At 29.3% G+C, this 16142-nt stretch overlaps 4 protein-coding genes across 10 annotated transcripts; 2 read left to right on the top strand and 2 right to left on the bottom strand.

Moving 5' to 3' along the window:
* Nucleotides 1-131: 131 nt before the first annotated feature.
* On the bottom strand, nucleotides 132-3589 carry LOC141531502 (palmitoyltransferase ZDHHC6). Its single transcript, XM_074249363.1, has 6 exons — nucleotides 3449-3589; nucleotides 2562-2743; nucleotides 1455-1539; nucleotides 846-1333; nucleotides 475-662; nucleotides 132-392 (listed from the first exon to the last, which is right to left on the bottom strand). The coding sequence occupies exons 1-6, from the start codon at nucleotides 3501-3503 to the stop codon at nucleotides 257-259; spliced, it is 1134 nt and encodes a 377-aa protein (XP_074105464.1). The 5' UTR covers nucleotides 3504-3589; the 3' UTR covers nucleotides 132-256.
* Torip (Torsin interacting protein) lies at nucleotides 3242-5491 on the top strand. 5 transcript variants are annotated; one of them, XM_074249365.1, is made up of 3 exons: nucleotides 3242-3322; nucleotides 4186-4977; nucleotides 5048-5491. In XM_074249365.1, exons 2-3 carry the CDS (start codon nucleotides 4249-4251, stop codon nucleotides 5339-5341), a joined length of 1023 nt encoding a protein of 340 aa, XP_074105466.1. In that variant the 5' UTR covers nucleotides 3242-3322; nucleotides 4186-4248; the 3' UTR covers nucleotides 5342-5491. The 5 variants fall into 5 exon arrangements, with proteins under 5 accessions (XP_074105466.1, XP_074105469.1, XP_074105467.1 ...); XM_074249368.1 differs by lacking the exon at nucleotides 3242-3322 and adding an exon at nucleotides 3425-3561; XM_074249366.1 differs by lacking the exon at nucleotides 3242-3322 and adding an exon at nucleotides 3457-3597.
* A 330-nt stretch (nucleotides 5492-5821) lies between these two features.
* Kap-alpha1 (karyopherin alpha1) lies at nucleotides 5822-10568 on the bottom strand. Its single transcript, XM_074249358.1, has 5 exons — nucleotides 10410-10568; nucleotides 9550-9759; nucleotides 8589-9476; nucleotides 8166-8469; nucleotides 5822-7721 (listed from the first exon to the last, which is right to left on the bottom strand). The coding sequence occupies exons 2-5, from the start codon at nucleotides 9757-9759 to the stop codon at nucleotides 7525-7527; spliced, it is 1599 nt and encodes a 532-aa protein (XP_074105459.1). The 5' UTR covers nucleotides 10410-10568; the 3' UTR covers nucleotides 5822-7524.
* A 298-nt stretch (nucleotides 10569-10866) lies between these two features.
* LOC141531498 (protein regulator of cytokinesis 1-like) lies at nucleotides 10867-14647 on the top strand. 3 transcript variants are annotated; one of them, XM_074249354.1, is made up of 9 exons: nucleotides 10867-11068; nucleotides 11184-11316; nucleotides 11708-11806; nucleotides 11881-12021; nucleotides 12081-12515; nucleotides 12583-12951; nucleotides 13028-13186; nucleotides 13525-13776; nucleotides 13896-14647. In XM_074249354.1, the coding sequence occupies exons 1-9, from the start codon at nucleotides 11049-11051 to the stop codon at nucleotides 14280-14282; spliced, it is 1995 nt and encodes a 664-aa protein (XP_074105455.1). In that variant the 5' UTR covers nucleotides 10867-11048; the 3' UTR covers nucleotides 14283-14647. The 3 variants fall into 3 exon arrangements, with proteins under 3 accessions (XP_074105455.1, XP_074105454.1, XP_074105456.1); XM_074249353.1 differs by having other exon boundaries at nucleotides 13525-13815; XM_074249355.1 differs by lacking the exon at nucleotides 13525-13776.
* Nucleotides 14648-16142: the final 1495 nt, after the last annotated feature.

Below are 16142 nucleotides of genomic sequence, written 5' to 3'. Positions count from 1 at the left end.
TATAACTCAACTTCATGTAATTGCACTTACAGCTCCTCATATAGACTTCTCGTAATTATACAGTAAAATAAAAATTACAGTGAGAAGAAATAGAAGGAAAAAAAAAAAAAAAAAAAAAAAAAAGCTAACGCGACGATTTAAAAATGTATTTATAAATGATAATTAGGATTGTACAGTATTTTTATGTGCGAGTTGTTTGGATTTATGTAACACACAGATCCTCTAAACTAATCTCGAGGTGAATCGATGATAGTTTTTAGTCGTCCTTGAAATCTGTCGGTATATTTCTACCATTCTCCACGACCTCAATGGCACTCGAATGTGGAAACCATCCTCTTATTCTCTTCTTTGGATCTCCAATCGCCTCTTGTTTTTCTCCAAATAGCCAGTATCTATAAAAAATAATAAAATAAAAAATTTATCAAATCAATTACAATGTCAGTTAGTTATTTAAAAAATTCTAAAGGTATGTACTTCCGCCAACGTGTCACAATAACTGTATCACCAACGCTAAGTTTTATTCTAGGTTCATCTGTACAAGGTGGATGACATACAACGCACCATCCATAAGTGACAGGTATCCACGAGCCAGATACATTACTTACAATACGATATCTTCGTGCTCGTTTTCGCTTTTCTAGTTTTTGATATCCTTGTTCTACCTTTAAATAAAAATAAAAATATAAATGTCAAGTACTTCTTTCTTCTTTAATTGGACACGTACTGCATCTTTTTTTCCTCGATTATTTTTTTTTTAATTTTATTGTTAAAATTTAATTAGAGTTAAAAATTAAATTTTTTTTTTTTTTATTTTTCAGTTTATTATATGAGCAAGAGATACTTACAGTAAGAGTGTATTGATCACATCCCTCGCGGATTGGCCAAACAATGCCATCGCCTTCAGGCGTACAGTGCCACTTGAGTACCTGCTTGATGTTGAACAACCGTCCCTTAGAATACGGATGAATAAATACGTCATCCGTGCCAAATCTTCTGTACTTGGCTTTCTCAAGAATCCAATCTTCAATTCCCGTTGTATTGCGTAATATTGCTGACAATTGTATGTAAAGCAGCATACCGACTGCGAAGACAACGCCGATAGACAGCCCAATTGTGAAGACTACTAGTATCAGTGTGAATACAGACGGCGATGGGAAAGTGTAATTTCTACGGGTAATTACTGTTAACAACCATGATACTAAAATGAACGTTGAGACGCAACAACCACCTACGGCGCTTGCTAAAAAAGCAGTAAAGTATCCGTGGTTGTAATGACCTACGCAATTGTTTATCCACGGACAATGATGATCCATTTTTAATATACATCGGCCACCTAAAAGATTAGAGTTAGTTATATCAATAGGATATGTGAGTTTTTGATACAATTCATTATGCGACAGCTCATAAATATGTACAGCAATGCTATTTAAATTTGTATTTGAATAATGCATTACATTTCCTGCAGTGATGAGACCTCGGTGCTTTATAGCCTTCACAAACGTTACAATATTGTAAATACTTTGTATCATTTATATTTTCCTGCAAAAAAAAAAAATCTATATTATTATTATGATTATTATTATTGATAATATTGTAGCGATGTTGGTAAAAAACTTGAAACATTTTCACTTCAGTAAATAGTCACATCTCAATTCAAGCTCCAATTTACTCAATGATTACTGAACAATCTAATACTGAACGTTCCAATGCAAATGGTCAATATTTTATACATGTCAGAGTTTGATAGGTAATTCTATCCGAGTTCAATATTTACAGAGTAATATCCTAGTTTGCTTCGCTGGTCATCAATTTCGCAAAGTTCATATTTTTGCAAAATTTCCGATTTGTTTTTATGAGTGATTAAAATTAATTACAGAAATAAATTTTCAAGCAGAACATTCAGTTTTTTATGGAAATCAAATACTCTGAGCTGGCATTTTCGATTAGATAGACATGGTACCGGTGTGATTTAAATATTTTTAGTAATCCCAAGTGTCTTTAGTGGAACTCAAATATTTTGAGTCAAATAAATATTCAAAAAGTCAGCTTTTACTAATTTTACTCCATCTAATTACTGGTATAATAAAGTCATATTCAGCAACTTAAAATAACTAAACGAATCACTACAAAAGAACACTTGAGAAATACTTGAGAAAGTCAGCTTTTTTTTTTCTTTTTTCAGGTGTCTTCTTCAAGCGAAAAATATAATTCTGTGAAATAGCTATTATTGAATAAAAATCACTTGAGTGCATGAAATTTTTGGCACAGATTTACTGTACAAGTATCTGCTCTGTGTGTTATTAAAAAAAATTGAAGTCGATCAAATAAGAATTTAGTTTTTTCAAGCTTGTCAATAAAACTTGATCCAATATTATTTTCAAACTGCATCAATAATAAAAAAACAAATTTTTATTACATCTGTATAAACTGGAGCTAGAGATGTTATTCATTATTTGAAGTAAAATGGAATTTTTTAATTAAATTTTTTTATTAATAATTCAATTGCTATAAAATTATAAAATAATTCTAATGTCTGTTAAGTTCAGTGTCATTATACTTACAGGCCTCCATCCTAATGGCAAATATCCCGGACCTTCATATATGGCACTCATAAAATGATAAATAGTAGATCCACTTAAACTAAAAAATAATAAAAAATTAGCGGCCGCTAAAAAACCTTCTTTCGGGGACCACCATTGTCTACTGCAGTAAATTGTCATGGTGGTGATTATTTTGATGATTGCTAAAACAAAAATAAGAAAATTAAGTTAGCCAATATACTTAAAAATTTTTAGAATTTTTTTTTACTTAAAAAATTATTACAAAAAAATTAAAAAAAATAAATTCAATTGTAAAAAACTTAAAAAACAATGAAGGAAATTTTTTAATGAAAATTAATTTAGCAGACATTTAATAATTTTAATAATTTTTTTAACAAATAAATTATTACAAAAAAAAATGACATGTAGAAATTTAAAAAAATTAAAAATGCAATTTTTTTACAAGTAATTTTTCAAAACAAATATTTTTGTTAAAAAAAAATTTAAAAACTTACCAAGACTGCTAACTATAATGTCATAATTTTTTTTTTAATATTTTATAGTTCTAATTTAATAATTAAAAGAAAATAAAAAAATTAAAAACGTCGGCTAACTTTATTATTACAATTCAAATATTCCCGCTTGTGGAAAAATAAAAACAAATCAGCTGTCAATGTTGCCACTACAGAGAACAGATGTTTGTTAACTTAGAGATTATTTCGCCGGATTTTTCTCGGTTAATAATATTATATTTTATTTGCGTGTGACTATAAATAATTAATGTAACTATTTAATAATTATTTGCATGTTAAGTATTGCAGTAAAATTAGTTTTTATTAATTTAAATTTATTAAGTTAAAGAAGACGATATAGTAAAATTGATATTGACATAAAAAAATAAGACCTACCCAAGGCAGTAAATGGTCCCCAATGGAATATTTTTCTAAATGGACCCGTACACATTTCTTATCAGCTAAAATAACTCCTCAATTTAATAAATATCCGCACCATTCGATACCAGGTTGTCACGTTTACTCAAAAGTTTATTATAAACATTGTTGGTATATTTATTTTTTTATTTTATTCCATGTATTGTGTTGCATTCAATATATTCCAGATGCTATCAAAACATTCAACTCAGTGTCAATATTTTTAATTTCCTTCATAAAGTTGGTAACAACCAGCAATACTCAATTCGTGGCAACTTTGTACCGAATAATTATGTTACAATTACTTATAAATTCTTGGGAATTATTCTTAAGTTTAATAGTATTTTGATTGTGAATGAAAATAAAATTAGCAGACATTATACAATTTTTTCTAATTGAAAAATTTGTAAAAAAAAAAATTCCACATGTAGAAAATTTAAAAAACAATGCGTGCAATTTTTTAAAATATTTTTTTAGTTCTAATTTAATTAATTAAAAGAATTGTTAAATGTCTGTTAATTCCACTATCATTGATTGTGAATCATTACTCAACAAAATAACCTGTCATTTATTTTAATTAATTTTTAATATAATTTATTGTAAATAAATGTATATTTGTAAATAATGAGTTACACCACAAAAGTAAAATTTTTGTATTTAATATTTTTTTTTTTTTTCCACAGTTTTTGCTAATGAAGTAATGATTGTAATTTCAGTTTGGAGTTACTGACGAGAGATTTACACGAAAAATTCCAAGCCCACGGCCACCTTTACCACGTATGATGAAAGCGAAGCCAGTAAAACCAAGAACTGCGTCCGTAGGTGATGAGAAGCCAAGTGATGTAGAATTAGAAGCAAATAATTCAAAAGATTATCAAGACTCTGATTCTTTGAGTGAAGATGAAGCTGATGATGCGCCAAATGATTTAGCGTTTAGTCACGAATTAAATTCGCCAAAATTTTCAAAGAAATTTGATCATGAGACTCAAAATATCAAAAGAAATTATGCCAAAGAACCTAAAGTGGTCAAAACTCAAGTCTTTAATAATTTTTCAAGTCAAAAGCAAAGTGATTATAAAAGAAATTATTATTTTTACATACCAATTGTCGTTTTAATACTTGCCATTGCTGCTTCTTCATATGCATGGTCTTCGAACAGCACAGAAAAATTCAAAGAAACGCCGCAATCTGAAATTGTTCTTCTTAGAAACTTGGAAAATAATATCGATAGTATTAGCAATAAATTTAAGCAACAGGACGGTGAGATTTGGGATGAAATAATTTCAGGAGTTTCTGAAGTTGTGAAACATCCAGATAAATTGGGGATTATATTTTTATTTTCTCAAGATGATTATCTTATGAATTGTCTCGCTAAAATGATAGGAAATGCTTCCAAAGCTGCATTGGGCTCTTCTGAAGAGCTGATGCTGTCTCCGTCGCAATTGGGTAAGAATCGGGGATATGTGATTGATAAATTTAAAGATGAAATAACGAGACAGAAAATTGTGGTACGTATTGATTTTTTTCTGTTTGCTTCTGTAGAGTAATAATAATAATTATGTGCTTTGGTATTTTTAGATTGTTGATAATTTATTGGATGTAAATCCAGATGCGATGATGGATTTTCACCATTTATGTGACAGAGAGACGCCTCTGGTTACAAGAGTTCTTTATATACTCACAATGGTAGCGAAAGGATTTGATGGAAAAAAAGAAAATCCGTTGATATTCGTTGAAAATCAGCTGAAACTCAAATTACATAATCAAATAGATCAAGATAAAGTTGATCCATTGATTACTAGACTGACAGATGGTATCATTTTTCCAATCCAACCGGAACCAGATTTTAAAAGTTGTCCTTTACGTTATTGAAGAAATTTATGTAAATATATATAGTATTAAAATCTACTCATACATTATTTTTGTATTTTACTATATATTTTTAAGCTTTTTGAAAATTAAATATTTTTTGTATTATACTTACTCGTAAATTTACAATAAAAATTGTGAAGTGTGACAATATTTTTTTTTTTAACAAGTTTTTCGAAATTATTAAATTTTTATTTTCATCTTTATACGAAATAATACATTGAAGGAACAAACGAAACCTTTACTACGAGGATTGCTTAATTTATTCTCTTTTTTTATTTATTTATTTATTTATTTATTTTTTTTTCTTTTAAATACTTTTAAAATTCTTCCAATAATACATTTTATCCTATTAGTTTTATTATGAAAAATAAAATGTCGTGTTATTGACTCGAGTGATGTATAATTTATATTCAGTTGATTGTTTGTTTATTAAAATTAAAGGAGAGAGATCCTAAAAATAATATCATTGCTGTACAATATTTAATTATCATTATTTTATGTATTTGTATTTGTATAATTGTTTGATGTAGCAGTCAACAGTCTCCGTATTGTTTCACGACAATATTTATAATTTCAATCACTCTGTCAGTTTAGTCCATTGCCAATTTAGGGTACCAATAAATTTAATTATAAATGATTTTAAATAAAAATAATTTCAAACGACAATGGTTTAAATTAACAAAAATTAATTTATACATAAAAGAAAAAAATATACAAAAAAAAAAATTACCCATCAGAATTTTATCGCCATTATTCAGGATTAAATTCAATTGTATAAATAAAAAATAGTTATCACTATTTAATTGGCAATTTATGTCGTTATATTATATCTATCTTTAATTGATTAATCTTATAAAATATATTTGTTATTTTTTATACATAAATTGGCAATGAGAATCGACTTATTGTTGTCGACAAAGCACATAACTAAAAAATATAATTGTATACATAATAGTAATAATAGGCTTCTTCTTTATAATAAGTATAGTAATGATACAACGTCAAACCTAAATAATAAATACATTTTATACAGTCTCTGGATTTTTTATACAGAGTATCCACAATTTATTGCAATTAAATTTCATCGGAATTAATTACTTTATAACATAAAATATTTCAATCTCAATAAATTTTATTATTTTCGGATTGCCTTTATTATCGTTTAAAAAAATCATGTCATGTTATATAAAAATGAAATCAACAATAAATAATAAAATAAAAGCGTGATTAATATCGCAGGTAATCTGTATAAAAATTCCTTCTTTAAATCACGATATTTTCGTATTTACAGTAAAAAATTTTCTTTAATTTGGTCGTTAAAGTATCTAACTAATGAAGATATATCCGTTATTACGTGGCGTAGTTTATCGTATCGACTTAGTAGTTATAGTTAGTCATGTATATTGATAATAATAATAGGTATGTCAATACGTACGTCGCATTAAAAGTCATTGAAGAAGTCCTTTTTAATTTTATATTTTCTCAATTACTCGTGAATACGCATCATCAGTCTATGTCAAACAAGTTACATTCTGTCCAGAGTGTTTTTTTACGGCAGTTAGTTCTTTTATTTAATATTTATGTTTGTTTATCTGTTTGTAGTAATTTAGCATCTTTTTCATGTATTTTTATTAAAAATCTTAAACTAATTGTGTAGTATTGATTTTCGATTTTTGTTCCGTTGCCGATAAAATAAAAATTATAATAAAAGAATTTTTTTGAAAGCAATTTCTACTGGACGTAGAGTCTAAAAATTTTGTTTTTCTTTATATTGTGTATTTCTATTTCCATATTGTATATATTTTGGCTAAGAAGATTAGAAAACAAGTGATAATAAAAATAAACACAAAAAAATATTATTAATTAAATAAAAATTATTCTGTATAGGGTACTATTGACGGCTCTCATCATTGTCTTTCATTGTTAGAATTTTTTTTTAGATTTTCATCGACGAAATACAAATTTATTTGTGAGAGTTAACGTCGAAAACAATGACCTTCGCAAACTATATAATTATCACGTTTTCAAATCCAAGTTAGCGTTCGTTTTAATGATACGATATTATACTTTTCGAATAAAATTGGAAAGGATGAACTTTGTAACTTGTAAACACGTGGTGTTTTTGTTATTGTTGTTATTAAAATGATTTTTTTTTTTTTTTAAATTATCATGCACATGCGAAATTAAAATTGGAAGTTTTGAACTGGCAATTGTGATGAATCAGCGGCATTAAATTGAAATTGTTGGCCTTGTGCATCGACTGATGGTGCACATCGTGAATCTTCTTCTTCAGAACCAAAGTAACGTTCAATTATATCAAACGCCTTTTGATAAATTTCCATATTTTGATGTGATTGCAAAAATTCTATTTTATCTAGGCCTATAAAATCAAATATATTAATTAATCTTATAATTATAAAATTCTTAATGTAATTTAAATTAAAAATAACAAAGTTATTTTTTAATTAAATTACATTGAAGTAATTTAAGCATTTTTAGTCTACTTCACTCGAGCATTTACATTTTAATCGCAATAAAAATTCCTATAAACAAATTCTTTATAAATTAAAACTTGCAAAGATAATTATAACGCAAATGAGAAACTACTCTACCATCCAGCTAATTAGAGATAAATAATTAGTATTTTCATATTATACCATTGAGAGAAATACAATGTACAAATTGACCTTCCCACTACTGTAGGGACTTCACTTAACGGAATTAGGTACCGAAAATAATTAACAAAACATTTATAGCTCGAGGACGCAACAGAAAAGCTTGAAAAAAATTTTTTAAACTTAATTAAACAAAAAATAAAATTTACCATAGCACTCTTCAATTATCACTGTGTAAGGATTTACACCATTGTGAAGACTGGAATTTTGTTCACCAAGTCGGAGTATATTTTCCAACCCATTCAATGCGACTTGTACTATCTTAGGATCCATTACAGTTAACAAATCGCAAAGCGGTGGAATACAGCCCTGTGAAACTAAGTAACGAATTTGCTCTGGTGTACCGCCACTCGTTCCATTAGTTATTGCCCAAGCAACTTCTTTGCGAGTTTTAAATTCAGCTTTTCCAAGTATGTCAATCAATACGGGGAAAATATTAGCATCAATCACAGCCTGTATTAAAAATTCATTATTAATAATCAATGACTAAAAATTAATTACTGAGTATAAATACGAGCACTCATAAAATCTAAATTTAACTTATTAATAGTTCAATAAATGAAAAAAATTACTTGAATTTGTTGATGATTTCCTGCTGTAATATTAGACACAGTCCAGCAAGCCTCTTTCCTGACAACTTCGCGAGAAGAATTCAACAGATGCAACAAGCATGGTAACACTGAACAATTAAGAACGACTTGGGTTTGAATGTCATCGCCGGTGACAATGTTCCCAACGGCTCGAAGTGCTGCACTGACGACGTTATGTTGTTCGTGCATAAGAAGCTCTACAAGTCGACGACAGACTCCAGCGTCAATTACAGCTTGTATTTTTTCATTCGGGCCGTCACTGAGGTATGACAGTGCCCAGCAAGTGTCAGCAAGTACATCAAAGTCCGTGTGATTTAGAAGGTGAGCCAATACTGGCAGGGATGGAGCTACTTTTTGAAAAACTGGAGCGGGATTCTTACCACGACAGAGATTAGATAATGCCCAAACCGCGTTACGTGTCATAGTGAGCCTAGTGGTCTTGGAAAGTAACTGAAGTAGGGATGGCAGAATTCCACTGTTGAGTATATGATCCCTACATTCTGGACTGTCACCAGCGATATTGCCGAGAGCCCAGACAGCCTGCTCCTGTACGTCCTCGTAAGCCGAGCTGAGTAACCCAATAAACGTAGGTACTGCTCCAGCTTCGATAACCATGTGTGTTTGGGGTGAAGTACCGCTGGCAATATTCGTCAATGCCCATGCTGCCTCGAATTGCAGCGTGCAGTTTGAATCGTTTTTCAAAAACTCAACAAACCGTGGAACAATACCCGTCTGTATGACCTCATCTATTGGAGGATTTGGCTCTCGGGACAGTAATTTACGGAATTTTTGGGTTGCTGACACCTGATCTTCTATGTTATTACTGTACAGAGCTTCTACCATTTCTTTAGTTATCACCGGCTGTGGTGGCTGTTAATTTAATTTATTAAAAAATTAGTACAAGTCATTTTTAAATTACATAACTTAAAAAAATAAAAAATACCGGTAGAGGTGCTAGAACAGGATAATCTTCAGTTGCCGTAATACTTTCTTCATCGGGGACAATTGCTGGAACGTTGCGTCTTTTAGATAACTGTTGTTCCCGCTTTTGTTTACGAAGCTGTACTCCTTCCTCCTCACGACGACGACGTAATTCCTGCGAGTCCAAGCCCACATTTTTGTAACGATACTTGTGTTGAGGTCCAGTCGACATCTGAAATAATAAATTACAATTAATTATGACACTTAAGTTGACAGATATTAAAAATTTTTTTTAGAATTTTAGAGCAATTTAATAATTATAAAAAAATATGTATATATATATATATATATGTGAAAATTAATATAAATTACAAGTGAAGATTTTTTTATTGTAATTGATTTGTTAAAAAAATTTTTCAAGTCAACAGCTGACGGCTAATTTCATTGTTATAATTAATTTGCTTAGTTAACTAAGCATTTTAAAACAAAAAGATAGAAAAAAAATTTAATGCCTCCCGCCTATCAAGTAATATATTGAAGAATTATGTACTCAAGGGTTATGTACACTTGGTAAAATTATTTCTTCTAATAAAATAACAAATTAAGAAAAAAAAAACACATCTTAAAATATGACGTATGACAAAATGTCATAAAAAATAAAATTTTTGACGTAATTAAAAAATAAATAACAAAGTCCGTGACAATGCATGTTCACTGCAATCACGAAATTGGACATTTTGGCAACCACAAGGGCCGCGGATTGACATGATAAAACTTACAATTGATTGAGTAATATACATGTAAATAAGTATATTGGTATATTTGATATAAATTTATTTGGTTAGTGTAATATTATTCAGTGAATTTAATTTAAATACTCACATTTGCGTTTAATTTCGGTAAGATCTCTTATATGTACGATATCATAAGAATGTATCAGCCTACAGGGGATCACCGCTACACTTTTTATACGATTTAGGTATATCTATATAGGACGTATCACGCTTATTGGTATAGTGAATGTTATTAGTGAAACACTGAGGCAGTAATCAACTAAATATCAAAGATTTGGGCACCTACCTGACAAAAACTCCTCTCTTACTGGTGCTCAACTGTGGAATTAGATTGTGCTGCTTTCTTCTTCGCTTGTCTGGCGGCAATTTAATTTTTCAAAAAAAATTTCTTCCTTACCAATCAAAAGAGAGAAACAACTTTTAGTTTCAGCGCGGCTAAAAGCTGGCGTGACAGTTGTCAAGGTTTTGTTAAAAAACAAAAAAAATAATTGACCAATCAAATGACTTTGAGGTTGAATTCAAAAGAAAAACGTTTGTACCTGTAGACTAGAACGCTGAGAAACGGTTATTGATGTGCGTGGTAAGACAGGTGAATTTATATCAGGTATTCCTCTTGTGATTTTCATCACCAGGAATGTTAAATAAATAATTGTGTAGTTTATCAGTGAATTAAAGTTTTGAGAGTTGATAGTATTTAAACTGTGTGTAAATTCAAAGTTACTTCAAAATGAGTGATTTAATAACTAGGTAAGCGTCAGAGCTTGGTTGTGTTCATTGTCATTAACCGGTTGCGCATTATTTTTAATTGCAAATAAAATGTCTTTTAATTGGTTGTTATTTTTTATTTTTTTTTTGTTTACAGGAAGGAGCTGGTAGAGAAGCTTTGCGAAAAAATTCAAGTCAAAATACCTACGTTGTTTGAAATCTGGCATCAGTGTGGTTATGATGAGAGCATGATATCCGAGTATAGCAAAACTGTAGATCATCATATAGAGGTATGCGATTCATTTTCATTTTTTAATTTTATGTCAGTAGATATCACTGACATTTACATATCTTGTTAAAAAATAAATAGAATTTTTCTAATAAATGTAAAAATTTTTTGACATATTTTATTTTAAACAATACATTGAACCCTACAGCAAAGATGAAAATTAATGTAGCCAATATTAAATAATTTTTCTAATTAATAAATTGCTGCATAAAAAAAAATTAAAAAAAAATGTATTTAGAATAATTTTAAGTCCATTTTTTTAATAATTTTTTTTTTTACTATAATTTATTTATTAAAGAAAATTAAAAAATTGTCAAGTGACAGCTAAATTTAATGTCATAATTAAAAAAAAAACAATCTGAGTCATAATTTTTATTAAAAATATCTTACAGGACTTAATAGTTGACATGATAAGTGAAGCCGAAAACCGAAAGTGTGCAATAATTCATGAGATCAAAATGACGAGTAAAAAAATTAAAGCTATGGAAGTGGTAAGTTTTCGATACTATCCAAAATATTGTCGTTGAAATTTCAGTAACAATGTCATGCAATTACTAATTAATAGGAACTGGATATAGATGGGTCATGTGATAATACTCCTGCGGAACGGTTGATTGAAGTTGCAGCAATTTTACAGAAAAAATTAAAATCCTTGGAGAAGGTAAAAGATCAGCGTATCTCTCAGTCAAAGAAATTGCTTGCAAGAGTAAGTATACTAGCTTGAGTTGTGTAAGAATTTGAATTAATTTATTTTTAATTTGCCAGGAGGCGAAGGTTTGTGAAGCGTTAGGAATTCCACCATTGAGTCTGGTTAAAAATGTACCAAGTGAAGAGGAATTGACGCAGTTTGAGTCAAATTTAGCTAAGCAAGAGGCTGAATTAATTGCACATAAAACGACTTTCAAAGAAATGAGACTCGCTATTATGGCTATGATGAACGAGATGTCTCACGTACCAACACATGAATTCGAACGTTTAGTTTGTGATGATTACGAAAATTTCATTTTCTCCACAAGCAATATGAAAAAATTGCGGGAGTTGCACAGTGATATCGAAGAGCAGCTTAGAGCAGCTAAAGAAGATGCTAAAAATAAACGTCAAGAACTGGTTAAACTCTGGAAATTTTTAGATATTCCAGAAAAAAAATGCCGAGAATTTCTCGCCATCCATTCAGGCTATGATATTCCTACTCTTAATGCCGTGAGTAATCAAAATTTATTAATATATTTTTGAAATTGTAAGTATCTAATGGTAAATTAATTTTTAGTTACAAAAAGAAATAAAGCGAATGCAAGAATTGCGCCTAGAAAATATTTCAAAGTTTATCATTAAATTACGCGAAGATCTCCAGCATTGGTGGGAGGTCTGCAAACTGAGTACGGAAGAACGTGATGAGTTCCGATTCTTTAACTCACAAATTTACACCGAAGACATGCTAAAGATCCACGAAATCGAGTTAGAAAGAATTCGACACCACTATGAAGAGAATAAAAAAATTTTTGATTTGTTAGAAAAGTGGGAAGAAACGTGGGGTCAGATGAAAGAAATTCAACGACGTTCTGAAGATCCAGATCGTTTTCACAATCGCGGAGGTCAGCTGCTTGCTGATGAAAAAATACGGAAAGCCTGTAATAAGGTAAATTTTTTATTACAAAAAAAAATGTTTTTGCTGTTAAGATATATTACCAATAAAAATACAATTTATTTTTTAGAACTTACCAAAACTTGTTAATCAATTGAAGGAAATGACAGATGAGTATGAAAAAAAACATCGCAAACTCTTTAGGGTTTATGGATTGACAGTAGACCAGTACATAGAACAGGAATACGAAAACCAGAAAGCTGAACTGGAAAAACTAAAAGTTGAAACGGTAATTTAATTTTAATTAAATAATATTTTGGTCTTGATTTGTTAGGAAATGCATTAGTAGATTGTTATTTAGTATATGTTTATTGTTTATTTATTTATTTAAACGCCAATCGGTTTTGTACATATTGGTAATACAAAAAATTTATTTTTATTTTTGAGAGAATTTAATATGAATAGAATTATAAAAAAAAAACAAGACTAATCTACATAAGGGGAAAGTATTTCTTTTAATTTAGCTAAGAATGTTTTATAGGAACCATCGAAAAAATTTATGTCAGTGTGATATCTTATGTTTATGTTTATTTTTTTATTTTTGTATTTTTATTTGGTTTATGTCAGGCTAAAGCAAAAGACGAGAAGAGTAATTTGAAAAAGACACCATTGAGTGCCTCCAGAAGAACACCTCGCACTGGTTTGAGTGTGTCTCGCCGAACACCTGGTGTCCTCAGCACATCCCGTCGTACACCAGTTTCAGCCAAAAACTTGCGCTCAAACACATCGATTAAGCGTAAATTATCAGATCACTCGCCTTTTACTCGAGTAACAAAGCCTCGCATGACGTCGAACAGCGAGAATGTCCGACCAGTCAAAGTATGTGGTTCTAAAATACGTCATAGTGGGCAATTAAAAGTTCGGATTTATTTCTTTATCTTTGTCTCGTTGAAAAATCATTAACTATGTGATTATTTAATTTACTGTATTTATTTCAGGTGGCGAGAAAGCTTATCTCTTCAGACAGCAGCAATAAAAGTATGGCGAAATCACCCAAGAAGTCGCCAAGAAAAAATCTCACAACTTTAAACAAAATCATCAACATTGGCGACTCAACAAACAGCATGGACAAATATGAACAATTTCAAGAACATTTGGAGCAAAGGGAAGATCTCAGAAGTACGCTTTTGGTGGAGACAATTGAACCTCATAAAATTAAAAGAAAACCTGCAACACCGATCAAGCCATCGCGCAAACACTCCCCGAACACTCCGGCTGGTACTCCTGGTAATAGAGATCTATCTACTCCTAAGATAACTAGTACACCGCGTACACCACGTCTTACTCCAGCACCCAGTATGAGGAATATTGAAAATAATTTCTAGCTACTTGGAAATCGCATTATCTTTTTTTTATTGCTTGATGCAATAGCTTTATTATTTGATCGAATAGTTTTGTAAATTGTTCTATTTTTGTAAAAAAATAACAAGCACCTAACTTAAGTTTTTTTTACGAATATTTTTTTAACTGATTTTATTATAGCAATATATTATGAGCGATCATTATTCAATGAAAAATAGAACAATAATTTATTAATAACATCAATGATCGAGCTTAAAAATTATTTTTTAATTCATTAATTTATTTGTTATCATTTACTAACACTATTATTTCGAACAAATTTATATCTAAATAAATAATTATCTTTAGACATGTAAACATTAATAAATAACATTCCATGACATAAAAATTTACAAACATGCTTGAATATTGATACATTTTTAATAAATATATACGTGTATGAAATTTATTAAATTTAAGAATAGTTTTTTACTAAGAATATTCATACTACCTAACAAAATAACTTTTATATTTAAAACAAAAAAAAAAAAAAAATTGTATTTATAACAGAATAAAAAATAAATCGATTAATTTTAATAATTAATATTGTTTGATTAATTAAATAAAAATCCCGAAAATATTTTTGTATTAGTCATCCAACTGATAATTTATTACGTTTACGTACGGTCGATAAAATACAGTTGGTAAAAAATATTTCTCGAAAACAAAGTTTGATGGAAGCACTCATTCGAAATGATAACTCTTAAAAGCCTATAGCTACAGACAAAAGTTTTATATTTATTAAAAAAAATATTTGTCTCTATTTAATTTTTTATCCTACAGAAAAAAAAAATAAAAAAATTCTGTATGTTGTTGACAAAAAGATAATATCATTTCCTTCGCCCACGATGTCATTTTAACATCCTGAATAAGTAAGGTAAAAAAATATTCACTATGGAATATTTTATGCGTCACTACAGGGTAAAAATAATTTTTTCATACATCTTGAATGCATGATTGACTGTACTCTGGTATTCGTATATATAACTGTACGCTGGTTAAAAATTTATTCAAACTATCATCCATTTTATCTCATCTCATATATATAAAAGCGTTTGTATGTCGAGAATAATTTATTAAAAAGTAAACCGATCAAATAATTCAGACCTTTTTTCAGCTCGAAGAACTCATCATCAGCTTTACGATCCAAATACTGGGAAATAAATAAAACTGAAGTTGAAAAATATTAAAAATTTTTTTGAAATTTTATAGCAATTAAATTATTAAAAAAAAAAAATTTAATTAAAAAGTTTCACATGTGAAAATTAATAAAAATTACAAGTGAAAATTTTTACTAGCATTTTTTTATTGTCATTAATTTGTTAAAAAAATTTTTAAAATTAACAGCTGACCGCTAATTTCAGTATTATAGGAATAAAAGATAAGAAATAGAGCGATAGTTTTTATAATGTTTTTCTACTCGGTCTTTGTTTGCTAATGAGGGAAGAAGCTCCGAGTTTTAGTGAAGTACTGAAGGTTGACCGCAAGTTATTAAGAAATACTTGTACAAAGTTAAAGAAAATGTAATGATCGATAGTAGGTGTGGCTTGCTGGTGGGTATATTGTGCTATCTGAAGCTCCACCCACCTGTCAGACCTGCTTCCTTTTTCAAGGACTCAGGTGTGTACACCCACCCTAATAAACGTCCGTTAAATTCGTTCTGGACCCTATATTTTAGTTGCTGCGCTATTCACTCGGATCCTGTAATTATCTCAATGCAGGTTTGTAAAATGGAGTCGGCACTTTTATTATTTTTCAGGTGTAAAATTTTACACACTCAAATAAATTAATTTGTCAATCTAATTATTCAGAATTTAGATGTCAAACTTTGAAACAAAGAATTC

The sequence above is a fragment of the Cotesia typhae genome, unplaced genomic scaffold (genome assembly GCF_013202065.1).
Source record: "Cotesia typhae breed Kobodo isofemale line unplaced genomic scaffold, CoteBio_Ctyphae contig_5, whole genome shotgun sequence".
In the NCBI taxonomy this organism is placed as follows: Eukaryota; Metazoa; Arthropoda; class Insecta; order Hymenoptera; family Braconidae; genus Cotesia; species Cotesia typhae.
The sequence above is the reverse complement of the archived record's forward strand: the minus strand, read 5'-3'. Positions and strand labels throughout refer to the sequence as shown.